General features: G+C 41.1%; 1 protein-coding gene across 25 annotated transcripts in view; it reads left to right on the forward strand.

Annotated features, from left to right (window-relative positions):
• PIAS2 (protein inhibitor of activated STAT 2) overlaps positions 1 to 27,901 on the forward strand; it is a 105,907-nt gene that overhangs the window by 36,151 nt on the left and 41,855 nt on the right. For all 25 annotated transcript variants that reach the window (XR_013408490.1, XR_003724446.2, XR_013408489.1 and 22 more), the window contains 3 exons: positions 16,187 to 16,271; positions 24,255 to 24,305; positions 24,436 to 24,526. Coding sequence is in view for 22 of the 25 variants with exons in the window: in XM_077975524.1 (XP_077831650.1) it covers positions 16,187 to 16,271; positions 24,255 to 24,305; positions 24,436 to 24,526 (227 nt within the window). In the remaining 3 variants the exon portion in view is untranslated. The remainder of the gene's footprint in view (positions 1 to 16,186; positions 16,272 to 24,254; positions 24,306 to 24,435; positions 24,527 to 27,901) is intronic.

Here is a 27,901-nt window from a genome sequence, read left to right on the forward strand (position 1 = left end):
TAGAAGAGAGCCTATATTGACTATATTTCTTCTGTTACAACTGTATGATAATGTTCTTTTTGTGTATTTTTATTTCTACATATTTGAGGGTCAGCCCCTCTTTATTTTTAAACGAATTTAAATTTTTTGTCCCAAGTTTTAAAAATTATTTTTTACTTTTTTGGTAGACGGGGGTCTCACTGTTGCCCAGGCTGGAGTGCAGTGATTATTCACAGGCATGATTATTGTGCACTGCATCCTTAAACTCTTGGCCTCAAGTGAACCTCCTGCCTCAGCCTCCTGAGTAGCTGGGACTATAGGTGTGTGTCACTGTAGGTGTGTGTCACTGTGCCCTGCCCTGCCCAGTTGTGTTGTTTTGTTTTGTTTTGTTGAGACAGGGTCTCTCTGTCTCTCACCCAGGCAGGGTACAGTTGTGAGATCACAGCTCACTGTAGCCTAACCTGTGCTGAAGTGATCCTCCCAAGTAGCTGGGACCACAGGTGTGCACCACCGTAGCCAGCTAATTTTTACATTTTTTTCGTAGAGACCGGGTCTTGCCATGTTCCCTAGGCTGGTCTCGAACTCCTGCGCTCAAGTGATCATCCCTTCTCAGCCTTCCAAAGTGCTAGGATTATAGGCATGAACCATCGTGCCCATTCCCATTTTTTTTTTTTTTTTTTTACTGTGGTAAAGTACATACTGTCTTGACCATTTTAAAATCCAGTGGCATGAAGTATATTAATATTGTGCAACCATCCCTGCCATCTATCTCTAGAACCCTTTTCATCTTGCAAAACTGAAACTCTATACCCATTTAACAGTAATTCAGTATTCCCTCTTCCCCAGCTCCTGGCAACCACCATCCTGCTTTCTAAGATTCTGACTACTCTAGATTTCTCATATAAGTAGAATCATACTTATATGTCTTCTTATTTGATTTACATGTCATATTATTTGTCTTCTTCTGACTGGCTTATTTCACTAAATGTAATGTCCTCAAGGTTTGTCCATGTTATGTCAGATTTTTTTTTCCTTTTTAAGGCATAGTACTATTCTATTGTATGTGTATACCATGTTTTATTCATTTATTCTCCAATGGACACTTGGGTTGCTTCCACATTTTAGCTATTGTGAATGATACTGCTATGACTGTGGGTATACAAACCTCTTCAAGATTCTGTTTTTTAATTCTTATGAGTATATACCCAGAAGTGGAGTATGTGATCATATGGTAATTCTATTTTTAATTATTTGAGGAACCACTAAACTGTTTTCCACAGCAGCTGCACCATTTTACATTCCCCACCAGCAGTGCACAGGGGTTCCAGTTTCTCCCTGTCCTCAGCACTTTTTTTTTTTTTTTGATAGTGGCCATCCTAATGGGTGTGAGGTGGCATCGCATTGTAGTTTTGATTTGCATTTCTCTAACGATTAGTGGTGTTGAGCATGTTTTCATGTGCATATTTGCCATTTGTATGTACTTGGAGAAATGTCTGTCCAAGTCCTTTGTCCCTTTTTGAACTGAGTTCTTTTCAGTTGTTGAGTTTTAGAAGTCCTGCTCCTACCCTACCCCCTTTTATTTTAGTGCAGCATTGCAGTGGTAGAAGACATTCTTTTGTTGGTGATGATACAGTAGCTGGTAGGTGATGAGAACCAGATAGCTCAGGACCTTAGGAAATGCAGAGTAATTAAACTGATTCATTCATTGTTACTTTGAATTATTTTACTGTTCGATTGGCTAGACTGAGCCATTTTAATCCACAAAGCTACCTATAAAACCTCTTGGTTTATCTTTTCCCTGTGTTAGCCATATTATGAGCCCCTATTAACCTGGGCAGTAACTGCTAGGAAGCATTCTTGTTTTTATTTTTGTTTTGTTTTTTATAAACGGAGTCTTGCTCTGGTCGCCCAGGCTGGAGTGCGGTAGTGTGATCTCGGCTCACTGCAAACTCCACCTCCCGGGTTGTAGTGATTCTGCTACCTCAGTCTCCTGAGTAGCTGGGCTTACAGGCATGGGCCACCATATCTGGCTAATTTTGTATTTTTAGTAGAGACGGGGTTTCACTATGTTGGCTAGGCTGGTCCGAACTCCTGACGTCAGGTGATCCTCCCACCTTGACCTTCCAAAGTGCTGGGATTACAGGAGTGACCCGCTGCACCTAGCCTAGGAAGCATTTTTACTGAAATATAAACCAGTTTATTAAAAGGTGTCAATATAGTACTTGCAGGGGGTGATGGTGGGGGATGACTTGGCAGGTTTTATATTAAGTATATTTAACATTTAGGTGCATTAAAATATTAATTTTTGACCTAAATGTCTTATCAAGATAAAGTCATTGTTACAAAATAGGTAACAAAATATATCTGTTGAACTGCTTGTTTTTTTCCTGAAATTTTGGTATCTTTTAAAAAGCATAGACTTTTGATGAGGACTTCCAGAAGTGAAAATATATTACATGTGTAGTATCTTAACTGTTTTCAGAATGCCTTCACATGTTACTGCATTGAGTCCACAAAACAATGTTAAGGCAGGTGAGAAAAGTGTTACTCCCATTTGAAATGAGGAGTAGAGAGACTTGTAAATTTCCTAAATAACTTGGATAGTAACCAGTAGGGGTAAGGCTAGGATATAGGACTGTTACATTCTGGTCTAGTTAAGTTTAAAAATTTATAAAGCGGGAAAAAGGATCCATAGATTTAGAGCAGTCATAACTATTATATCATACTAGTAGCCTACTCATTTAGTAATTATAAATTAAATGAATCTGAATATAATATTTGGAATTGATAAGATTATGCCAAAATTCATGAAATTGTGGCATTATTTCATTTACTGTTGCTATATAATATACTCTTCCAAAACATAGTGGTGAAAGCAGGTATTTTATTATGCTTCTTAGAAACAAGAACTTGGAGTCACAAGGAAAATGAGCACGCAAACAAAGGATTTCTCAGCAAGGCAAATTTACTTCTGCAAAAGGATGCTGCTTGCACATCTGGCCACTGCGAGAGCACACCAAACAAAGGAGGGAAGGGGTTTTTATCCCTAACACGGTTAATCCCTGGTTCTGTGTCCTGTCCCCATTAGCTGGAGTCAGACCGCACAATCTACACTGACCCGATTGGCTGCTGTTTAAAATTGAATATGGCTAATTAGGTGGGAAGGGAGAGGCTGTTTGTTACAGTACAAGGCATGTTTGGGCATGTCAGGGCGTGGCAAAGTCGGGAAGGGTAGTTCTGATGGGGAGAGCTGTTTCTGTGGTAGGGGCAGTTTACAGAATAGGTAGCCAGGAGTGAAGAGGATGCTTTCCAAATAAGGAAGAGATGTCAGTTACAGATTGGGACTAGCGGGAGAAGTTGTTAACAGAGCAGACAGTTTAGGAGAAGAGACAAGGAAGTTGATCTCGAGAACAAAGAAAAAGGAAGTCACAAATTAAACCTTTGAAGAGCAACTTAACCGTACTTGACAGTTATCTTCTTTTGATTTTTATATTTCTTCCTCTTCAAATATTTTTAACATTTCTTGACTCTGTTGTTCTGTCTGGTTTTCTAAAAGTAAGAGCTTATCTGATAAGGTGGTGGGGGGATTGAAAAAGGTTTTAGTGAGAGTTGTTTCAATAAGCCTTTGTGCTAGGCTTTGGGCACAGGGTATGATATAACATCCTACAAGAATAAGCACACCTATTACAATGGCAAGAGAAGTAAGGATTGAGGACATAAATCCTTTCCATTTGCCGAACCAGTTTTCCATTAAATTAGTGAAGGGGGCCATTAAATTAGTAAAAACATTAAATTGTTTTTAACCGATGGTTCCATTAAATTATAGGCGCTGTGGTTCACGCCTATAATCCCAGCACTTTGGGAGGCCGAGGCAGGCAGATCACGAGGTCGGGAGATTGAGACCATCCTGGCTAACACGGTGAAACCCCGCTCTACTAAAAATACAAAAAAAAAAAATTAGCTGGGCTTGGTGGCAGTCGCCTGTAGTCCCAGCTACTCGGGAGGCTGAGGCAGGAGAATAGCGTGAACCCAGGAGGCACAGCTTGTAGTGAACCGAGATAGCACCACTGCACTCCAGGCTGGGCAACAGAGCAAGACTCCGTCACAGAAAAAAAAAAAAAATGAGTGAAGGGATCGTTTATTCCTGAATTTTTAGCTAGTTCATTGGATAAAGCAGTAAGACCTTGTAATGCTTTTGTTATGGTTCCATCAGGAGCAGTATTATTAGGTATAAAAGCACAACATTGAGTTCCAATGATGATGCAAACTCCACCTTTCTCTGCTAGTGTCATGTCTAATGCTATTCTGTTTTCCCAAGCCATTTGGCTGGTGTTTAGCTATCCCTTTAATAGCATCTCTAGTACAGTTAACAAATCGTTGCTGGTTGTAATAGATGTAATTTATCCAATCTACATTTTTATTTACAGTTAACCACCAGAATAGTATGGACTCAAACCCTGTGCTATCTGATTTTACACCTTAAATTCATCTGGCACTCCTCTCGGGACTCATGTGGCATCTATGTTAACATGAGAGTCAAAGGACCCATGAGGGCCATTTCTTGTTTTATGATGCTTTGTCTTTATCCTTTTTGGTTGTTGAAATTCTAGGGTAAACGGGATGGCCAATTGGATCAGAGCACAAGTGCCACTCTAGTTACTTGGCAGAGTGACTGCCACAATACCACCATACATTCACTTGGGGATGGATCAGGGCAGACTGATGGGTCAGCTCTCGGAATGGCTTAAGCTCACTGCATCTCTTTAGGTCTCCAAGAAATGCTAAGTTTTCTCTTTGTTGTGAGAGACATGAGGTAAAATTGACATGGGGAGACAGAAGCTGAATGGCCCTCAGGGGCTGACCCATAGGGTGCCGAATTTAGGGAATAGCCGAGAGAGAGCTCGGCATAACTCATTACCCCAGGCTGTGGGGCATTGGAAGAGAGCTACCTTACAGTTCATGCCTGGTCGGCTGGAGGACCATCCGAGTGGAAAGGGGATAATCTGGGCCTCTGGCCTGCGGTGCGCACAAGCATAACAATCTCTTTTGTTTAGAGTGCGGATGGAATATTTAATCCATGTCAGCCAGGTATTTGCGTCTTTGTATCCCGTCTCTAGAGCTGTAGTCTGCCTTAAGTCTTTTACCTCCACAGCCGTTACCTTAGTTGGGTGGTTCTGGAGATGGGAGGAGAATGCTGGGCATGATATGTTTGGGGAAAGTGTTAGATCCCATACATTCCCCGGACTCTGGGTCTGGATTTCTTTATTGTTTTTAACCGATGGTCTAGCCAGCCTCAGAGAGAAGATTCCTGCAGGGTCCTGTCCTGTAACATCTGCTCCTAACCCATATCATTAGAATATGGAAGGTTCTTGGGCCACTGTTTGGGGATTATCTATAATTAGCAATAAGGGGTTACACTGCAGTGACTTACAATTTGGTGGGGTGGGACCACGAATAAGTTGGAGTTCCTGTTTCAGTCCTTGCAACTTATTTGAAGAAGGGGCCTGGCTGTCCATCCTCCATGTTGGATGGTCCACCAAACATTTGTCCAGTCACCACAGGAACTTTTTAAGGATCCATACTTATACTTTGTTGACTCACTACAGTATGGACATAGATACTTATCTACATTTGATAGCTGCCTTTGAGCTCGTTCATCTCCACGAGATGACTGAACAAGGGTCGAACTGAAGGGTTAAGGGATGGTTAGTTTGAGTCACGTAGATGACAAGGTAACCTCCTGTTGGAAAGAAAAGGGAAAATAATATTAAGCCCTTTTTAGAGTTAATTTGGTGGGGGTGGGCCCTGGGCTGACAGCTCATTTTTCTCTGGCTGTGGAAGCCACTCCTTTCACTCGCATGTGGTGTGTCCATCCCCTTTTGGCCATGGAGACAGTGGTTTCTGTAGTTAGAAGCACTAGATAGGGTCCTTCCCAAGCTGGTTCGTGTTTTCTTTCTTCCAGCTTTTGATGAGAACGTGATCCCCAGGCTGACGCTGACATCCTGGGAACTCCAAGGGTGGCATCTCTGCAAAAGGCCTTTAGTTTTGAGGGAAGAGAAAGTGGAAGACAGACCAAGTATATAGCTCCTGAAAAATGGATCTTTAGTTTCAAACGTAGGAGTGTCAGCAGTGGAGTGTAAATAAGGCAACCCATATAGCATTTCATAAGAAGATAAGCCAATATCTTTCTGAGGGGCAATTTGGACCCTAGGTAAGGCAATAGGAAGGCATTTGGTCTATGGTAGTCGAGTCTCTAAAGTTAATTTGGTTAGGTGGGTTTTTAGGGTTTGGTTTATTCTTTCTACTTTTCCTAATGAAGGTGAGTGCCAGGGGGTATGGTATTCCCATCTTATTTCTAATACCTGGGCTAGCTTGTTAATGACATGTGCAGTCAAATGGGTTCTATTATCTGAATCAATATTTTCTAGTAATCCAAACCTAGGTATAATATTTTTGATTAATGCCTTAACTACATTACTGGTGGCTGCACTTGAAAAGGGAATAGCTTCTACCCAGTGAATAAGGTGATCCAGTATTACTAGTAGATACTTTAGGCGACCTATTGGGGGCATTTCGGTGTAATCTATTTGGATGCTTTGGAATGGCCCTAAACCAGAGTTTCTTCCTCCGAGGGGTTTTCTTAGGGTTTACTTATTAGTTTTTTTTGCATATTAGACAATTATCTGTAACTTGTTTTGCTAAATTCCTGTACATCCATAGACTCCAAGAACTGCATCACACATAGCTTAAGGTCCCCAATGGGTTCCCTGATGCAACTGAGATAAAACCTCCCTCATGAGAGATTTAGATAGCATTTCTCTTTGATCTGGTAACACCCATTTCCCTTCTACGTTTTCCTTGGCTCCTATTTTTATTAATTTCTCCTTTTCAGCAGGGGAGAAAATGGGAATGGCGGTAGGGGGAGAAAGGCAAGGAGTGAGGTGAAAAACGGGTGTTTCAGAGGAAACCGCAGCTTGTTTGGCTATTTGGTCTGAAGGTTATTCCCTTGGCTTTCAAAAGAAAGATTTTTCTGGTGTCCTGGAACATGGACAATAGCTATTTCTTCTGGCAACTGAAGGTTATCTAATGCCTGGGTGATTAATTCTTTGTGGGCAAGGTCTTGGTCTTTGCTATTAATGAGACCTTGTTGAGTCCAAATTTTTCCAAAGGTATGGGCTACCCCGAAGACATATTTAGAATCAGTATAAATAGTCCCTTCTTGGTTTTGTAAATGTTTTAAAGCCTGATTTAATGCAAACAATTCACATGTTTGATCCGACCAGTTATTGGGCAATCTTCCTGACTCTACTTCTGCAAGAACTTCTCCATCAACCACCGCTTACCCGTTATGCCTTTGTCCCCCAGTTACCCTAGAGGGGCCATCTATGAACAGATGTCCTGTTTTGAAAAGGGTCTCTCTTAAATCGGCCTTGACTTTTGTGTGATAATCAATTAAATCTAAACATTTATGCTCAGGTCCTTTTAGATTTGGGTTCCCTGTCAGGAAACCTGCTGGGTTAAGTGAATTATCAGTGGTTAATATTAAGTCATCTATTTCTAGTAAGATAGCATCATACTTTAAAATCCTTGAGTCGGTAAGCCATCTTCCTGCCTTTTAAGATTGTCCTAACCTGATGGGGTGTGGTCACCACCAAGTTTCCCCCAAAGGTTAGCTTTCTGCTTTCTTTAGTTAATAAGATGGTAGCCGTGATAAATTGAATACATTTGGGCCACCCATGGGTTACTGGGTCTAAAACTTTTGATAGAAAGGCCACAGGTTGTCAGTGGCCCACATGCTCTTGAGTAAGCACCCCTAAAGCTATCCCCTTGTTGTTTGTGTTAATGAAAAGGTGAAATGGTTTTTCTAGGAAAGGAAGGGCTAAGACAGGGGCAGTAATGGTAGGTGTTTTAGCTCCTCAACCTGGTGGATTTCATCAGAAGTCCATAGGAGAAGGTCAGGCTTTTCCTGGGTGAGGTTCACGTATAAGGGTTTCATCTTTAGGGCATATTAATCCATAGTCAGCAATACCCAACTAATCCCCAAAATTTTCTGAGCTCTTGCTTGGTTTTAGGCAAAGGTAAGGATGTGATTCCTTCGACCCGTTCGGGCCTTATCTTTGACTTGCCTTTACTTATTAAGTGTCCTAAATATTTAACCTTGGGTTCCACAGATTGGAGCTTTCCTTTTGAAACTCGTAACCCCTTCCCTTGTAAATAGTTAAGAAGGTGTGTGGAGAAGACAGCCACCTGTTCTATAGCTTCACCAGATATAAGCAGGTCATCCACGTATTGGAGCAAGCATATGTATTTTGGGGTACAAATTTGTTCTCGAATCTGTTCTAGGACTTGACCAAAGAGGTTAGGTGAATCTGTAAACCTTTGGGGCAAGACTGTCCATTGGTATTATTGCTTTTGCCCAGAATGAGGATCTTCCCATTCGAAAGCAAATATGTCCCTGCTGTCCTCAGCCAAGGGGCATGCCCAGAAGGTGTCTTTTAAGTCTATCTCTGTAAACCATTGATGGTCATATGGTATTCTGCTAAGTGTAGTCTAAGGGTTGGGAACAACAGGGTGGGTAGTCTGGACTATTTGGTTAATAGCTCTGAGGCTTTGCACTAGTCAGTATGACCCGTCTGATTTCTTTATAGGCTATATTGAAGTGTTATAAGGAGACGTACAGGGTTCAAGGAGCTTATCTTGAATGAGACCTTCAACTACAGGTTTTAGGCCTATCCTGCCCTCTAGGGGAATGGGATATTGCTTTCTTCTTACTATTTCCCCTGGGGATTTTAACTTTATATGTATTGGAGCGGCTTGAAGTCTTCCTCGATTTCCTTCTCTCGCCCATACATCAGGATGAATATATTTTTCATTTGCAGTGGTAAGTATATTTAATGAGGTGAGAAATCTGTTTGGACTGACACGTAGGTCTATACCTACTTTTAGCATTAAATCTCTTCCTAATAGGTTAGTTCCTGCCTTAGGGATTAACAGAAATGGAACGTGAACTGATCAGTTTTTATATTTGACCTCTGTGTCTTCTGAGATTCTTGCTTTAAACCTTTCTCCTTTGACCCCCAAGACAAAAAGTTCTTCTGAGGAGCAAGGGACATTAAATAAAGGGAAACAAACAGGGGCAAGCTGCTCCTAAATCTGTTAAAAGGGTTATAAACTTTTCATGTTTGGGTCCCACCTCTAAATTTATTAAGGGCTCTTGGTAGGATTCAAGATAAAAAGAATACAGCCCCTGACTCCCTGTTCTTCTTCAAAGGCCTTAAATGGAATGACTGCTTTCTCCTTCTCCCATTCAGGACATTCTCTCTTAAAATGACTACTCCTCCACGTTTGAAGCATGTATTTTGTCCTCCCTCCCTTCCTGTTCCAAGGTTACCTGGTCTCGACTCTCTATGTCCTTTATATGGTTTAGCATGTGAGGACTTAAACCCTTTGTAAGTTTTGGCTCCCTGTAGGCCTTGTTTAGGGTGGGATCCCTAGGTAACAGAGAGTAGTATCGGTGGGCCTTGTCTTTTGGAACCGCTGTTGGAAGGTGGGTAACATAATTTTTCCTTTTTGTTTCTGCTTTTCTTCATCTCTTCTCACATATACTTTTTGAGCTTCTCTTAAAAGCTCTTCGATAGTCCGGTCTTTCCAATTCTCTATCTTTTGTAATTTCTTAGCAATATCTGGCCGTTTATAACAAAACGTAACCTGAGTATTCCCTGCCCAAGAGGGTCTTCTAAATCTAGGCCTGCATATTGTCTCATTTGCTCTTTCAGCCTCTCTAGGAATTCCATAGGTCCTTCATCCTTTCTTTGTTGTATATTGAATGCTCAGGAAATATTTTGGGTCCTAGGTACTGATTCCCAAATTCCTTTTATTACCACTTCCCTGAGGTCTTTCATATTCTCTTGGTGAGCTGCATTGTTATTGTCCCATCGAGGGTCTTGGGCTGGAAATTTTTGGTCTGCCATAGGAACGTTTTGGCCAGGAGGATGTTCACGTTCCCAGACTACCATAGCAGCCCTATGGATCATGCCTCTTTCTTCCCCTGAAAAGAGGATGCCCAGGATGGTCATTAACTCCTCCCAACTATACAGCTGTGGCCCTAAGAATTGATCAATTTGATCTGCTACCCGACATGGGTCGTCTAATAATGACTTGAGTTCCTTTTTTAAATTTCGAACTTCTGAGCTAGTTAAGGGAGCATTTACGAAGCCGATTCCTTCTCCTTCAAGGGGCACTTCCCTTAAGGGGAAAAGAGTTGGGGCTGATTCCTTAGAGGTAGAGGGGAAAGGGAAGTTCTGAATATCCTTTTTACACTGTTCTGCCTCACACTAGAGCCTTCCTGGAGGAGGCGTAGACTCAGATGTGTGGTTAGGGAGGGCATGGGGCATTGGGGCAGACATTGACTCAGGGTTATACGGAGGAGGAATTGAGTGAAGGGGGTCCTGTGCACCCGCTTGGGGTGGGGGATTTGGTGGAAGCAGGTGGTCTAGTGGGTCTCATGCATTGGTGGATTGTTTTGAGGTAGAGGTCTTACTTTCCTCAAAGGAGGTGATTTCTGGCTTACTTCCTATAGCTTTTAGGAGGTAAAGAAGGATGGGTCCCTGCTGCCAACACAGGGCATAATCTGTTTCCTCCTGGGAGATGGGACTCTTGTCATTGACATACTCTATTAGAACATGACAAATCCAATCATTTGACTGAAACTTTGGCCAGAAAGCTGAGGGTTTGAGGATGAGCTCTGTGGTCCAAATGAAACAACAACATTTTATCATTTGTTGTTTTTTCTTATGTTTAGTCCTTTCACTATCCCTCCAATATTTTAACATGAGACCTAAGGGACTACCAGAGGGAATGTTATTTTCATCACTAGCTTTATCTCTTTTATTTCTTGTCTTACTTGGGGTGTTTCCCATCCTGGAGGTTTGGTGTGAGGCTCAATGCCTCGTGTTAGAGATTTCTTGCCTTCTCTTCTCTAGAGGTTTACTGAGGCTGTCTCTCCTATTAGAGATTTCTTGCCTTCCCTTCTCTAGAGGCTTGCTGAGGCTCAATCCCTCATATTAGAGATTTCTTGCCTCCCCTTCTCTAGAGATTTGCTGAGGCTCAATTCCTCCTCATATTGGAGATTTCTTGCCTTCCTTTCTCTAGAGGCTTAATCCCCCCACCCCTACAACTGGAGGTGTCTTGCACTCCTCTCCTTTCGCTTTGGCCTTCTCTGGCTGCTTCCGTCATGGGAATTTAAGTCCCTCTTAATATCAGTGTGTTGGTATAAGCCCCACAACAGGAATCTGCCATAAGCCGTATGAGGTGACCACGGAACTGCAGATCCGGACTCCACACTTGCTTTGTGCTTAATTATACATCTCATTCACACACATTCAACCTCCAAGATGTACCAACTACCAAGGAAATACTTTGTTGCCCCTGTGACTTTTCTTACCTTGGTTTGTGCACAGAGTTACCTGGTCACCATGGTATGTGAGGATCCTTTTCACCTGCGTTGCTGAGAGTCCAGGTTTGTTTGTCATGCTGGGGGAGGTCCTGATCCCTCATCCCTGAGGCCACCGCAGCGAGACAGTGGGATACATCTCCTCATGAGAGATGGTCAGGGACCTCTTCCCGGATGAGAAAGGCAATCACGGATGAGCCCCCAAGTTGTTAGAAACAAGGGCTTGGAGTGACAAGGAAAACAAGCACCCAAACGAAGCATTTCTCAGCAAAGCAAATTTACTTCTGCAGAAGGGTGCTAGTTGCACTTCTGGCCGTGCTGTAAGAGCACACCAAACAAAGGAGGGAAGGGGTTTTTATCCCTAACACGGTTAATCCCTGGTTCTGTGTCCTGTCCCCATTGGCTAGAGTCAGACTGCACAATCTACACTGACCCTATTGGCTACCATTTAAAATTGAATATGGCTAATTAGGCGGGGAGAGGCTGTCTGTTACAGTACATCGCATGTTTGGGCATGTCAGGGTGCAGCAAAGGTGGGAAGGGTAGTTTTTAACAGGGAGAGCTATTTCAGCAGTAGGGGTTGCTGACAAAATGGGTAGCCAGGATTAAAGAGGACTCTTTCCAAATAAGGAAGAGAAGTGAGTTACAGATTGGCACTGGCAGAAGTTGTTTACAGAGCAGATAGCTTAGGAGAAGAGACAAGGAAGTAGAGCTCAAGAACAAAGAATAAGGAAGTCAGAAATTAAACCTTTGAAGAGGAACTTACTGTATCTGACATGCTCATGGATTCCTTAGGTCAGTAATTTGGAAGGGCAGTGTGTGGGTGGCTTGTTTCTTATCCCAAGATGTGTGGGGTCTTAGCTGAGAAGACATATGCTTGAGGTGCACTTGGCTAGAAGCTCACATCACTTGGAGGCATCTTCCCTGACATCTTTGGCAGCTATGCCACCTGATGACTTGGACTTAACTTGGCTGTTGGCTGGAATACCCGTATGTGGCTTCTTCATGTGGTCTAATTTGGGCTACTTTATAGCATGAGAGCTAGGTTCCAAGAATGAGTGTCCCCACAGAGCAAGGAAGATGTGCGTGGTATTTTTATGGTTCAGGCTTGGAGCTGTATAGCATCACTTAAACTGTACACTGTTGGTTGATGCTGTTACAAAAGGCCATTCAGATTCAAAAGGAGGGTGATAAAGACCCCACTACTCAACTGGAAGAGTGTCAAGTTTACATAAAAAGGAGGACACCATGGGAGATAATGTGGTTATATTTGGAAAATAGAATCTACATTATGAAGAGTTGTTGCAAAAGGAAAGGTTTTGAATAAAGCCATATTTAATTCATGCCCTTGAGCCATGATCTTTTTTCCTTTCATTTGCTCTTAACCTAAAGGCATTCATGGAATCTCTGCAGAATTGGTTTTCTGATTCCCAAATTGTAGACAATGGGGAGAAAATAAACTGCAAAACCTGCATACTTTACTTTGCATCCTGCATTCTTTCTCATGATTTATGTTAAAATGACCATTCAGCTAGCAAATTTACTTTATGGAAAGTTTGGTATGCTTTTGGCTGCTGTTCTATCATAAAATTGACTTATCTAAAAACTGTCAATGTTAATACACATTAGATTTGTATTAGCATATGCGCTATTTTTTGTTGCTATAAGTTCCTGGAGTCTAGTTATAGTATATAGCAATGACACAAATCCATTTTTCTGTAGATACAGGGTAGTTATTTGAGATTATAATCTGGATTGAAAATTCGACAGCAGATATAGGTAAAGTCAAAGATATGTCAGAAAAATAAAAGGCACACCAAGAATATGTCTACTATGACACAGACTACTAACATTAACCTGCCAGTTCTATAAATTGTACGTATATATTGCATATGTGCAACATGTAAGTACAATTTGACATAAAAGTACATGTCGAGCATACATGTACAACATGATTATGGAACCATTCTCATTCCAAATGTTAAGGTTCGTGGTTTTTGGAAACTTTTAAGGATAGGTTGACTCCAGTCATTCAGACAGAACCTCAAATACTGGCATTTATCCTGGTGAATTCACAGAGGGTCTTGTGCCCGACTTTACAGGTGTAGATACCTGCTGCTTTTGGCACGCTAAGAGTGGATTGGTCTTTAGGGAGATTTAGGTAATCAGGTTTATCAGAAAAAAAGCAGGAAATACAGTTGTTGGGGAGATAATTTCCTTTATCTACCCCCTCCATTCTTTTTGCTGTTCTCGTATTTCCTCCCTGTGTTAGAAATACTGCCTTTCAATGCCATCACTTTAGCTTTCAATAGTCTTTTGAAGGAAATTACAAGAAGAAAATACAGCATACTGTTTTACATTTACACTTATTTACTATAAGATTTTCATTCCCAGAGATCCAGTTTTGAATTTATATGTTTTTAAATAATCCTGGTAATTTTGTTTTACATTTCTTGTAATGCATGTCTGCTGTCAACAAATTCTTATATCTTCTGTTTATCTGAAAAGTTATTCTTCCACTCTGCTTTTGAGGGGTATTGAATTTTCAGTTGAGTTTGTTCTTTCACCACTTTAAAGATACCTTCTGGCCTATATTGCTTCTGATGAGAAGTGGCCTTGGTTTGTATTGTTCCCTTGTTTCTTTTTTCTTTCATTGCTTTCAAGATTTTATAGTTGTTGGTTTTCAATAGTTTGATTATGATGTGACTAGGTAGTTCTTTGTATTATTTTACATGGAATTTGATTTGTAAATCCTTTTTTCACCTCCATCAAAGGTAGGATTATTGACTCATTATTTCTGCAAGCAGTTTTACTTTTTAATGCCTCATTTTACACTCTGTTCTTTTAATTCTCCATTTGTACTTATGTTAGACCTTTTGAGGTTTCTGGCTCAAGAGACTGGATGCTCATGTCATTAATTAGTTAAGATTAAAATGCAGCAAGTTTACTTGTAATCTCAAAATACAGGTTGTTACATTTGACAGTTAAGAGGTCATTGGTGACCTTAGCCACAGATAGAGAATGAAAGTGGAGTCCGAACAAGAAAAAAAGGGTTGAGGAGTAAATAGAAACTGGAGAAATGAAGAGGCTTACTTATGTTTCTGTGTTTGATGCTCCATAATTATGTTTATAATCCAGAGTTTTATTTTACTTTTTGGCCTTCATCATAAACGGCATCTCCCTCTTCCCTCCTTTTTAAAGTGTTCTGAAAAAATATGAACCATTTTGTGACATGATTTCTAGGAGAATAATTGATATAATAAACTGCCTGTGCTTAAAGAAAAGAATATCTTAGCTAGGGAATTAATATTTTTCTGACTTGATGTGACTTGTGGTTGAACCTCTCTGACATTGGATATTCAATTGGCATCTTTTTTTATATTCATATAGCAGGAAAACTAGACAGTATTATACACAAGGACCATTTTACCTTTTTTTTTTTTTTTGAAGACAGGGTCTCCCTCATCACCCAGGCTAGAGTGCAATGGTGCGATCTCAGCTCACTGCAACCTCTGCCTCCCAGGTTGAAGTGATTCTCCTGCCTCAGCCTCTGGAGTAGCTGGGATTACAGGCACATGCCACCATGCCTGGCTAATTTTTGTGTTTTTAGTAGAGATGGGGTTTCACCGTGTTAGCCAGACTGGTCTTGAACACTTGACCTCAGGTGATCCGTGTTCCTTGGCCTCCCAAAGTGCTGGGATTACAGGCGTGAGCCACTGTGCCTGTCCCCATTTTGCCTTTATGTGGGTGATGTTGCAATTGTTAGGAAGCAGAAGACTTGAGGCCTCTATATATGTATTAACTTTTATGTTTGTTTTAATGGACACTAGAACATTATTGAATAATTCGTTATTAACCTATTACAGGCTTTTGTGAAGTCATAAATACATTTCAGGTAATAATATACATAAGGATGACTTCATTAAGTAATATTTTTTAACTGGGCAGACTTTCATATGCAAATTATTATGTATCTTAACTTCAAAACTTAAAAGTTTTGACATTCAAAATTTTCTCATATGAGTGTTTTGTGTAATAAATATAGGGCACCAAAAGCAAAATACAACAAAGAAAAATAAAAAGCATTTAATTCTTGGATAGAGTTCTCCTGGGGAGCATTTTGACTTCCTTTAATTAGATAATATTATAGTTAAGAATGAAATGTAATATTGAAGGGTTTTGTTACATTTTTACTGTACATTAGTTTTTTTTTTTGTTTTTTTTTTTTTTTGAGATGGAGTTTCACTCTTGTTGCCTAGACTGGAGTGCAATGGTGCAATCTTGGCTCACTGCAACCTCCGCCTCCTGGGTTCAAGCGATTCTCCTGCCTCAGCCTCCCATGTAGCTGGGATTACAGGCACACACCACCAGGTCCAGCTAATTTTATAATTTTAGTAGAGACGGGGTTTCTCCACGTTGGTCAGGCTGGTCTTGAACTCCTGACCTCAGGTGATCCACCCACCTCGGCTTTCCAAAGTGCTGGGATTACAGGCATAAGCCACTGCGCCCAGCCTGCATTAGTATTTTAGAGTAAAGAATGAGGTTACATACTTAACGTTAAAGAAATCCCTTTGTAGTGACTTTACTCATGATTCCAAGATGAATGCAGTTTAGTACTTTTTGATTTTGGAGTATTTTAACCATAACGTTTCAGAATTAGGCAGGTACTTCATAAAAAAAATGCCTGGTTATTGCAGGTGGTTGTAGTGTTGGATTTGTTATTGAAATATTATCTTTCTTTTTTTTTCTTCCCAGTTCAAAGCAGTATTCAGCGATTTCAAGAGAAGTTTTTTATTTTTGCTTTGACACCTCAACAAGTTAGAGAGATATGCATATCCAGGTAAGAGGAATATTTGGAATGTATTTCTCATGAATATTGGTTTATTCACCTGTAGGACTGCCATAACAAAATTTCACAGACTGAGAACAGCGTAAGCAACAGACTTATTTCTCAAAATCCTGGAGGCTTCTGTCCAAGATCAAGGTTTTGGCAGGTTTGATTTCTCCTGAAGCCTTTCTCCTTGGCTTGCACATCTCAGATGGCCTTTTCTCTGTACTAGTGCATCCCTGATGTCTGTCTTTTCTTGTAAGGACACATTCATATTGGATTAGGGACCTACCCTGTGGCTTTATTTAACCTTAATTTCCTCCTTAAAGGCCTTGTCTCCAAATACAGTCACATTGGGGGTTAAGACTTCAGCATATGTTTGGGGATACACAATTCAATCCATAACAGTTGACCTGTTTCTTTTATGAAAGGGTAGTATACTTTGACTAAAGTCAGCCAAATATTAAGTAAATACTGTGTATTAGAAAAAATTTTTAACCTTTGAATAAAACCTCAATGTCTTTTAGATTGCTTTTTGTTCTATTTGACAATAATTTTTTAAATGAAAAATTTATTCGCAGGCTGGACATGGTGGCTCACGCCTGTAATCCTAGCACTTTGGGAGGTGGCAGTATCACTTGAGCCCAGGAGTTCAGACTAGCTTGGGCAACATGGTGAAACCCTGTCTCTACAAGAAATACAGAAATTAGCATCACTTATTCAGGAAGCTGAGGTGGGAGAATCACTTGAGCCTGGGAGGTCGAGGCTGCAGTGAGCTGTTGTGATCGTGCTACAGCACTCCAGACTGGGCAACAAAGTGAGACCCCGACTGAAAAAAAAAAATTAGGAAAAACAATATAAAAAGAATTTATAATAGCCCAAAGACAGGGTGACCATAAGCTTTATCATTCCAAACTGGGGCATTTTTGAGAGTGAAAGTAAACATTACTAATAATTATTCTGAGATAAGAACATAAACTGAGGCAGTTATGGATAAAGTGAGCTGTATAGTCATCCTGACCAAAAAATTACTAGATATATGAAAAGTATTGGTAGACCCATTTGTAAAGAGCAGATGAACTAAGAGATTTAAGAAGAAAGAAAAGGAAATCTGTAGCATTTAATTTTCCAATTAAAAATATTTTTTAAAAGGCCGGGCACGGTGGCTCATGCTTGTAATCCCAGCACTTTGGGAAGCTGAGGTGGGTGGATTATCTGAGTTCAGGAGTTCAAGACCAGCCTGGCCAACATGACGAAACCCGTCTCTACTAAAAATACAACAAATTAGCCAGGCGTGGTGGTGGGCGCCTGTAATCCCTGCTACTCAGGAAGCTGAGGTAGGAAAATCACATTAACCTAGGAGGCAGAGGTTGCAATGAGCCGAGATCGCGCCACTGCACTCCAGCCTAGGCAACAAGAGCAAAACTCTGTCTCAAAAAAAATGTATATATGTGTGTATATATATATATATACACACATACACACACACACACACACACACCCCTTTAGTGTTAACAAAATATTATTTATATGACTCTTTAAAGTTGCTTTCTTAAAAGATTCAGCATAATGAAACTAAGGCTTCTGGAGGTTAATGATTTTTTGGGACTGTAATGTTAAAAGCAGAACAAGAAATTGAGTAGAGTTGTTTACTTCCTTTTCAACTATTCATTAGAACACTCTTTGAGATGATAATAAGAGTTTTTCAAAAATAAGATTGTTTCAGTTAAGTAAGTTTGGGAAATTCTGTGCTTAATTACATAATTTTTTTTTTTTGAGACAGAGTCTCACCCTGTCATCCAGGCTGGAGTGAGTGTAGTAGCGTGATCTCGGCTCATTGCAGCCTCCGTCTCCTGGGTTCAAGCGATTCTCCTGTCTCAGCCTCTTGAGTAGCTGTGACTACAGGCAGGCGCCACCATACCTGGCTAAGTTTTGTGTTTTTAGTAGAGGTGGGGTTTCGCCATGTTGGTCAGGGTGGTCTTAAACTCCTGGTCCCAAGTGATCCACCTGTCTCGGCCTCCCAAAGTGCTGGGATTACAGGCGTGAGCCACCATGCCCAGCATAAAAACTTTACATTTTGTAGTAATTTTTATTTAGATAAAAATTACATAAATAGGACATATATTCTTTATCCCAGTTTCCCTTAATATTAAATCTTATATCACCATAGTACAATGATCAAAACCAAGAAATCAACATTGGTACAGTACTATTAACTACAGACTTTATTCAGATTTCACCAGTTTTTTGGCCAATGAACATCTTCTGTTCCTAGATACAATACCAAATCACGTTTAATTGTTGAGTCATCCTACTCTACTTCAATCTGTTACAGTTTCTTAGTTTTGTTTTGTTTTGTTTTGTTTTGTCTTTCACAACTGGTCAGGTGTTTTGTAGATTCTTTCTCATTTGGGGATATGACTGATATTTTATCACGATTAGATGGAGGTTGTGCATTTTTGGCAAGAATACCTCAAGTTATGTGCCCTTCTCAGGGTACCATATCAGGCAACAGGTACACAACACCACACTTGGCTAATTTTTATGTTTTTTGTAGGGATGAGGTCTCACTGTATTGCACAGGCTAGTCTCAGACACCTGTGCTCAAGTGAGCTTCCCTCCTCTGTCTCCCCAACTATTGGGTTTACAGGTGTGGGTTTACAGATGTGAGCCACCATTCCTAGCCCATTTATTCATTTATAACAGTGTGGACTCATGGGTGCTCTATGGGTTATATTCCAATGTTACAATAATTTATATTGCTCAAATTGTTCTATCTTTGTCTATTAGAAGTTCTTTCAAGTTGGCTCCTATGCCCTGTTGGCATACCTTTCTCCCTGAAACCCACTTTGAGCACTCTTTAATTTCTTGCACCAAAAATGCTCCAGGCTTATCTTGTATTTTCTCTGCCGCAACTGTGGAATTGATCAGTTCTCCAAGGAGCCCTGGTTTCTCTCATTAGACTTTATTTTATAACACTACTTTCCAGAAAAAGTGATTTATTTGTCTCTAGCATATTGTACATTCTGGATTCGGATGATTGCTTCTTGTGTCATTTACTTCTCTCCGCATGTTTCTCAAACTTTGCTGCATATTAGCATCAGCTGGGGAGATTTAGGAAATTCACATAGTCAGGTTTTATCCCACATCAGTTAAATTAGAATCTCAAGATTGAACCCAAACATCAGGGGTTTTAAAGTTTCCCAGGTTTCCGGTATGCAGCCAACTTGAAAACCACAGCTGTGTTTCTAGCTCCTTCCCCTTTGCCTGTAGTGGTAGTAAGATCTAGACTAGAGGCTTGAATACGTTCTTGTCCAGGTTTTTTCTTTCTGTTACATCTTGCGAAGATTGAACATTGGATTCAGTTCTCTTCTTGGCTTTAGCGCTGCTCCTTCCATTTGGTGCTAATATATTTTTAACCATGCTCTCTCAGTTCCTCACACTGGCTTCTTGTACCCATTTTCAGGAATCAATCTGGGATTCTCTTCTTGCTACTCTATGATAATATTCATTAATGTGCTTTATTATTTTTATATTGGTGGCTGCGAAATTACCAACACCTCCCTCCAGACACCTTTTTCAGTGCCTCTCTTTTGACCTACAAGGACATCAAGCACAACACATCTAAAATTGAACTAGCCTTCCATCAAACCTGCTTGTCTTTTGTTCTTTTATTCATTCATTCAGCACACATTTATTAATTGTCCGCCATGGACCAGACAATATTCCAGGCACCAAAGACGCAAAGTTGAAAAACAAACTGGCCTCATGGAGATTTTTGCTTAGTGTATTTCCTTCTGCATTACTCATTTCATTAATGGCATTTGAATCTGCCTGGACAGAGGCCTCTTTGTGATAGGCCACTCTTCATTTACAACATCCTCTCAGTTTGCTGCCCTTCACTAATTTTTTTTTTTTTTGAGATGGAGTCTCGCGCTGTGGCCCAGGCTGGAGTGCGGTGTCGCGATCTCGGCTCACTGCAAGCTCCGCCTCCCAGGCTCACGCCATTCTCCTGCCGCATAGCTGGGACTACAGGCACCTGCCACCACGCCTGGCTAATTTTTTATATTTTTAGTAGAGACAGGGTTTCACCGTGTTAGCCAGGATGTTCTCGATTTCCTGACCTCGTGATCCACCGGCCTCACCGCGCCCAGCCCTTCATTGATTCTTTTATGTCCTTCTGAATCTTTAAAACTCAGCAAGGCAACTCTGCCTTTGAGGGAGCTAGTATGGTCTTTAGAGTAATACTAAGTAGAGAGTGAATTCTGAGCCAGCCACTTAGGTCTGTATGCCCCTAAACAGGTGACTAAACCTCACTTTCTCAGCATGTAAAATTGGAATAATGATCACCACCTCTCTGGGTGGTTTGGAAGATTGATGCTGTAACTTGCTCTGCCTCTTCTTGTCCTGTTGAGTAGCATGGCCATCTCTTCAGTTGCAGCATTCCAAAACCTGGATACCCTCCTAGAAACTTCCCTTCCTTTATCCTGCCTTCTCACATCTAGTCATTCATCAAGTCTTACCATTTTTTTTGTTTGTTTGTTTGTTTTTGAGACGGAGTCTTGCTCTGTGGCCCAGGCTGGAGTGCAGTGGCGCGATCTCGGCTCACTGCAAGCTCCGCCTCCCAGGTTCTCACCATTCTCCTGCCTTAGCCTCCCGAGTAGCTGGGACTACAGGCACCCACCACCATGCCCGGCTAATTTTTTGTATCTTTAGTAGAGACGAGGTTTCACTGTGTTAGCCAGGATGATCTCGATCTCCTGACCCTGTGATCCGCCCGCCTCAGCCTCCCAAAGTGCTGGAATTACAGGCATGAGCCACCGTGCCTGGCCAAGTCTTACCATTTTTTATGTGTAAATATCACTCAGTGATATTTATGTTTAATAGTTTTCAGACCCCCATTTGAAATTACTATTATTTTTTGAGCCAGGGTCTTGCTGTGTCACCCAGGCTGAAAGTGCAGTGCCACAATCAAGGCTCACTGCGGCCTTTTATGTCTGGGCTCAATTGATCCTCCCACCTTAGCCTCCCAACTACCTGGGACTGTAGGCACGTGCCACCACATCTGGCTAATTTTTCTATTTTTTGTTTAGACGGGGTCTTGCTATGTTGCCTAGGCTGGTCCTGTACTCCACCTACCTCAGCCTTCCTAAATGTTGGGATTACAGGCGTGAGCCACTGCACCCAGCTTCAAGCCTTTGTTTTTGCCTCTTCAATTGTAATGGTTTCCTAATTATGAGATCTTTCTATTAGAAGGCTCCTACGTATGATCTTTCTAAAGCCCCTTCAGTTTTTTTCTCTTTGATGCTTTAAACACACTCTAATGGTACCTCATAAAATCCACACTCCATTGCCTGGCAGTTGTTTTCAACATCTTGCTCTGCTTTTTTGTTTTGTTTTGTTTTTTAAATCATCTTATCTCCTGTTACTCTTTTCTAACAACCTGTGCTCGGACTAGGCTTTCCCATGTGTTTCCTAGGTTAACCGTGGTGTTCACATCTTTGCACTTTTGCCGTCTTCTTTCTCTGTACTCTGCCTGACAAACCTCTTGAGCCGTGTTTCAAGGGCCACTTCAGGTCATACGTCCCCTGTGGTGCCTTTCCAGATTTGCTTTAATGTTTCCTTTGTTTCTCACTTTGCCATGTACTTATTTTCTGTTAAGGCATCATTGCATTTATTTCACTGCTTGCATTTGCAACCTTCTTAATGAAAGCAGCATCTTTTACTCATTTTTATCATCTCAAAACCCATTACAGTACTTAGCATATAGCAAATGCTTCTTTTATATCTGATGGACCAATATGTAAAAGTTCCTAGAACAATGATGGGCAGAAAATGAATGTCAGAAAATGCCTTGGTCATTACTCATAATATTTGTGAAGATATTTAGCACATTGTATTTTCCAGTTTTTGTTAATTTCCCTTGCCAGAATAAAGTATAACTCCTTAGTGAGCTGTTCAAAACCCTTTATGCTTCCATCCATCTTTCTAGGCTCATCTCTTGTCATTTCTCTTTCTTCACATCATGTTTCCCATCTTTTCTGATCTGTATCTCTGGCCTTTCTTTTTTGCTGGAAATTACTGTACTAGATACCCACAGTTACTCATGTTCCTAGTGGAGCCACTAAGCAGAAGTAGGTAGAACCACTGCTGAAAAAACCCTGTTTTCTAGTTAGATTGGACTAATTATGATAACGACCTTGAACTTTCAAGACAAAAATTTTCCCTTTTTCTATAGCACTTACTTTTTCATAATGTACTGTACCACTTACTATATTTTACTTTACGTGTTGTATGTCTGTTACCTGCTTAGCATATAAATCCTTTGAAGCAAATACTGTGTTATATTTGTCTTTGAAGCTCCAGCGCCCAGAATATGAAATGTTTCTTGATTTGCATGAGTGGAGTGATATGGGTTGCTCAGAAGAGGTCAGTATTGTCAAGGATATGGGGATGTTTTGAATAGCCATTTGAGAAAGCTGCTCTTGGTAAGAACAGTGGGAGCAGTGGAAACAGTCACAGCAGCCAGCTGCTTCCATGTGTTGAGCACGTCTTATATTTAGGCACTTGACATGTGTTGTTAGCATGTTTAATTGTCACAGCAACTTGATGAGGTTGGTGCAGTAATTTTCCATCTTTAACAGATGTAGAAACTGAGGCACAGAATGGTTAAGTGATTTGCACGATGTTGTGCAGCTTGGGACTGTAGAACTTAAGGTGGTTGTCACTGCTGTGCTTTAATGCCTTCCAGTGGAGCTCGAGGATTGGAAACAGAAGACTGGCCCAGTTAGAGCACCATGAGGGCTCAGTGTACTCCAGTCTTCTCAAGAAACAACTAAATTCTAGTGATCTTCTCTCTGACAGAGTCCAAGATTTATGACAATGGCTGAGGATAATACTTCTTAAAACTGTAATGTGTATGCATGTCACCTGAGGATCTTGTTAACATGCAGATTCTAATTCTATAGGTCTAGGATGGGGCCTCAGAGTCTGCATTTCCAACAAGCTCCTAAGGAATAACAGTGCTGCTTCCCCGTGGACTCCATGTTGCGTGGCAAGAGTTTGGAGGGTTCAGTATGAAATATATTTTACATGGGACCATTAGATTCTCATCTAGAAATTGTAAGAGGTTCTGTATCTTTAATTGGATACGTAATTATGAAGTTGCATGGTATGGAGATGCTGAGACTCTAGGCACTAATTCTTTATCCTGGGTCTTGTATTAGTATCCCCCTAGTAACTATAAAAACTAATGCTTAGGCTGTACTTGACATCAATAAGAATATCCAGTGAATACGTCTTTATATTTTAAAAAAAGTCTTCGGCTGGGCGCGATGGCTCACGTCTGTAATCCCAGCGCTTTGGGAGGCCAAGGCAGGCGGATCACAAGGTCAGGAGATCGAGACCATCCTGGCTAACACAGTGAAACCCTGTCTCTACTAAAAATATACAAAAAAATTAGCTGGGTGTGGTGGCAGGCATTTTAGTCCCAGCTACTCGGGAGGCTGAGGCAGGAGAATGGCGTGAACCTGGGAGGCGGAGCTTGCAGTGAGCTGAGATTGCACCACTGCACTCCAGCCTGGGTGACAGGGCGAGACTCTGTCTCAAAAAAAAAAAAGAAAAAGAAAAAAGTCTTCAAGTGATTAGAATGCTCTAAGCAAATAGATTTGTTGATTAAAACTCTTTCTGAACTTAGTCTGCTTCCTTGCATGTTACCAAGTTTGATGTCTATTGAAATAAATTTTGCGTCATCAAAGTTCCTGTGCATTGAAACTAATTTAAAATTGCCTTAAAGACATGGCTAGAAGTTAAGCCAATCAGGTTGATCATCATTACAATGTTTTGATTAAGGCTTGTATTATTGGCAGTCTATTGTTCACCTTTCAGGGAATAAGAAAAATACAAATAATGCTTTTCCTTTTTTTCCTCCTGGTGAGACTGTTCTGAGAATTCTTACTGTGCTTTTTTAACCCATTTTCTTTCTCTTTCTAACAGGGATTTTTTGCCAGGTGGTAGGAGAGATTATACAGTCCAAGTTCAGTTGAGGTGAGTTTGAAATTTTCTGTTACCTTAGTTTTATACTTGCTTACTATATGCATGTAGTTCTGAGTTTTAAAACATATGAGAATGTTTGAGCACGCTATTTAAGAATACTTTTTTTCTTTTATTAATGCAGACTTTGCCTGGCAGAGACAAGTTGCCCTCAAGAAGATAACTATCCAAATAGTCTATGTATAAAAGTAAATGGGAAGCTATTTCCTTTGCCTGTAAGTTGCTTTTTATTCACCAGATTTGCATATAAGTTTAATATAAACACTGACAAGGCCTAGAAACAGTGACAACTGAATACAAGTGAACAGTTTTAGCATCTAGATTAAATACTATTTTCCACTAGAGTAACCCATTGCTTTCTTGGATAAATAATAAATGGCTTATTCAGGTCTGAAGGAGATGGAAAAGATGAGCCTGGAATATCTTTTTTGTTTTTTTTTTTTTTTTTTTATAGAGACAGGGTTCTGCTATGTTCCCCAGGCTTGACTTGAACTCATAGGCTCCAGCAGTCCTCCCACCTCAGCCTCCTAAGTAGTGGGGACTACACTTGTGCACCATTGCTCCTGACTAGAGCCTGGAGCATCCTACTTAAGAAATCAAGGACGCTGTGAAATACTCTTGGGATTATATCAAACAGCATAGTTGAAGGGAAGGACTTGGGCATTTTCATGTATAGGACAGCATGTGTGGGATGTCTAGATTAGATGGGCCTGCCTGTGGATGGCTTTTGGAAAAGCAGAGGCTGCTGAGAGTGGCTAACTACAGAGATCAAGAATTCCCAGCTTGGGCCTTGATGATGCATTCACTTGTGGTGGGTGGGTGCAATGATTGTTGGGTGACAACACATTTAAGCAGTGAGAGAGTACGTGGGCTTCAGCACCTAGGATGTATACAATGTAAATGCATACAGCCTGTCTCTGGCCTAATAGATGGCTTTTAACTGTTCAAATCCTGATAGTCAAGTCTTAAAATAATAAAATAAAAAACGTAGAACTGGACTATGTATTGGTTTCCATTTTGGATACATTACTAAATTGGTACCATTCCTTAGGAAGGCCAGCAAAACCATAATCAAAAAAATAGTACAACATGGCATGTTTGTCAAGCATTACAAAATTGGAGGTGTGTTTACTGTAAGTGAATCCCTAAGAGAGCAGTGACTCATGACTAGCCCCAGTTGTCATTTCACCAGAGCTGACACTCTGCAACTATTGAGGAAATGGGGAAGCTGTGTAATATCCCTGCTAAACACGAGACTGGGCTCTAGACTAAATATATGAGCAATACTCATGAGTAGCCAAGCAGGTCAGACAATATGATCTAGGACTCTGGGCTGTACAGAGCCAAGTGCTAAGAGTTGAGCCCCAAAGTGAAGAAAGTCCATGACTGAAACTGACCCTGGTCTTGTAGACAGAGGCATCTGACTTCTCTTGGTTGTCAGGAGGCTCATTTGTCACATACACAGCCTGTGGACTTAGAGACCTGAGAAATACTTGTTTTGTGAATTTTGAAGGGCTTAAGCAACACTGCATCACTGACTGACTCTTTTTGAAAGATGCATATGAAACAAATCCATTGAGACAGTCCCGGGAGTGAAGGGGGATTGCAGAGGCTGAGTAGGTATGGTCAGGGAGGATTGCTTACGTGGCCCATATATGTTTCCCCAGGTGGGACATTTATTTTGTCAGGTTTCCGGCTACTAGCAACCAGATTCTCAGAAGCTATCTTTTTTTTCCGCTCACCTCCCACCCCCACCCAAGGTAAGAGTCTTGCTGTGTCACCCATGCTGGAGTGCAGTGGTGTAATCTCGGCTCACTGCAACCTCTGCCTCCCGGGTTCAGGCAGTTCTCCAGCCTTAGCCTTCCGAGTAGCTGGGATTACAGGTGCCCACCACCACACCTGGCTGATTTTTGTAATTTTAGTAGAGACAGGGTTTCACCATGTTGGCTGGCTGGTCTCGAACTCCTGACCTTGTGATCTGCCTGCCTCGGCCTCCCAAAGTGCTGGGATTAGAGGCATGAGCCACCGTGTCTGGCCATTATCTTTTATTTGGCTAGTTTGCACAAAGATCTGAACCAAGGGAAGAAGCAGCCCTACTTAGAGCTGAAAGAAAATGTGGCACATATACACCATGGAATACTATGCAGCCATAAAAAAGGATGAGTTCATGTCCTTTGTAGGGACATGGATGCAACTGGAAACCATCATTCTCAGCAAACTATCGCAAGAACAGAAAACCAAACACCGCATGTTCTCACTCATAGGTGAGAATTGAACAATGAGAACACTTGGACACAGGAAGGGGAACATCACACACCAGGGCCTGTTGTGGGGTAGCGGGAGAGGGGAGGGATAGCATTAGGAGATATACCTAATGTAAATGGATGACGAGTTAATGGGTGCAGCACACCAACATGGCACATGTATACATATGTAACAAACCTGCACGTTGTGCACATGTACCCTAGAACATAAAGTATAATTTAAAAAAATTATGTGAAAAAAATGAAATGAAAAAAAGATACTGCATGTGTGGCAAAGAAAGCCTGGCAAAACAGATTAAAACACATCCCTGTGCACCTGTCCCATGGCCTTTTCATATTCATTTTTCTTTGCCTTGGATGTGCTAAGATTTCATTTTTTCTTTTCTTTAATTAAAAAAAAAAAAAAAAAAAAAGGAAGGCTCTCAGGTCTGTTGCCCAGTCTGGAGTGCATTAGTGTAGTCTCGGCTCACTCTGTACTCTCAGCCTCCTAGAGGCTCAAGCGATTCTCCCATCTCACTCTCCTTAGTAGCTGGGACTACAAGCATGTGCCACCATGCCTGGCAAATTTTTGTATTTTTTGTAGAGACAGGGCTTCGCCATGTTTCCCAGGCTGGTCTTGACCTCCTGGGCTCAAGTGATCCACCTGTGTTGGCCTCCCAAGGTGTTGGGATTACAGGTGTGAGCCACTGCGCTTGGCTGCTAAGATTTCTTTGACCTTTGACTCTCATTGCTATTTGCCCCTCCCATTATCGATGATGAAAAATAAGACAACGGACGGCTTCTTGGTATCTTTGGACTCACCTTAAAGACTTACCCTGTATCATCATGTGACTGTGCCAGTGATGGGAGCTGCATCTGAAACTCTGGCATTGCTATGGAAAATATGGTGGCTACAGATGTGTAAACATAGAAGTTACCAGAATTTCCAAATGGACCAGTCATTGTCACATTTTGGGATGATACCTTTCTGTAGGTCTACAGCACCACTGAGGATGGCTTAGAGTTTGTTACTTCCAGTTCTTTAGAGTGAGAAGAAATTAGGCAGTTGAGTACTTCCTCTGGGACATTGTTGCTTAATTACTGCTGATTTCTGCCCCAAAGCACCCACTAACCCTTGATTACTTGTATTAGCCTATTTATGAACATATTGACTACTACAGAAAACACCCTTTGTCTAATGAGTCTGTCATGCCTGGAGCCAGGGGCCTGCAGCAGCTCCATGGGCAGTTGTGAAAGAAGAGAAGAAATGGAGCATTGAGAGAACAGCAAAGATATATCTCAAAAACAGAAGGCAATGGGGAGGACTTGCCTGACCCTTGTAGGGCC

The sequence above is a fragment of the Macaca mulatta genome, chromosome 18 (assembly GCF_049350105.2).
Source record: "Macaca mulatta isolate MMU2019108-1 chromosome 18, T2T-MMU8v2.0, whole genome shotgun sequence".
Classification (NCBI taxonomy): Eukaryota; Metazoa; Chordata; class Mammalia; order Primates; family Cercopithecidae; genus Macaca; species Macaca mulatta.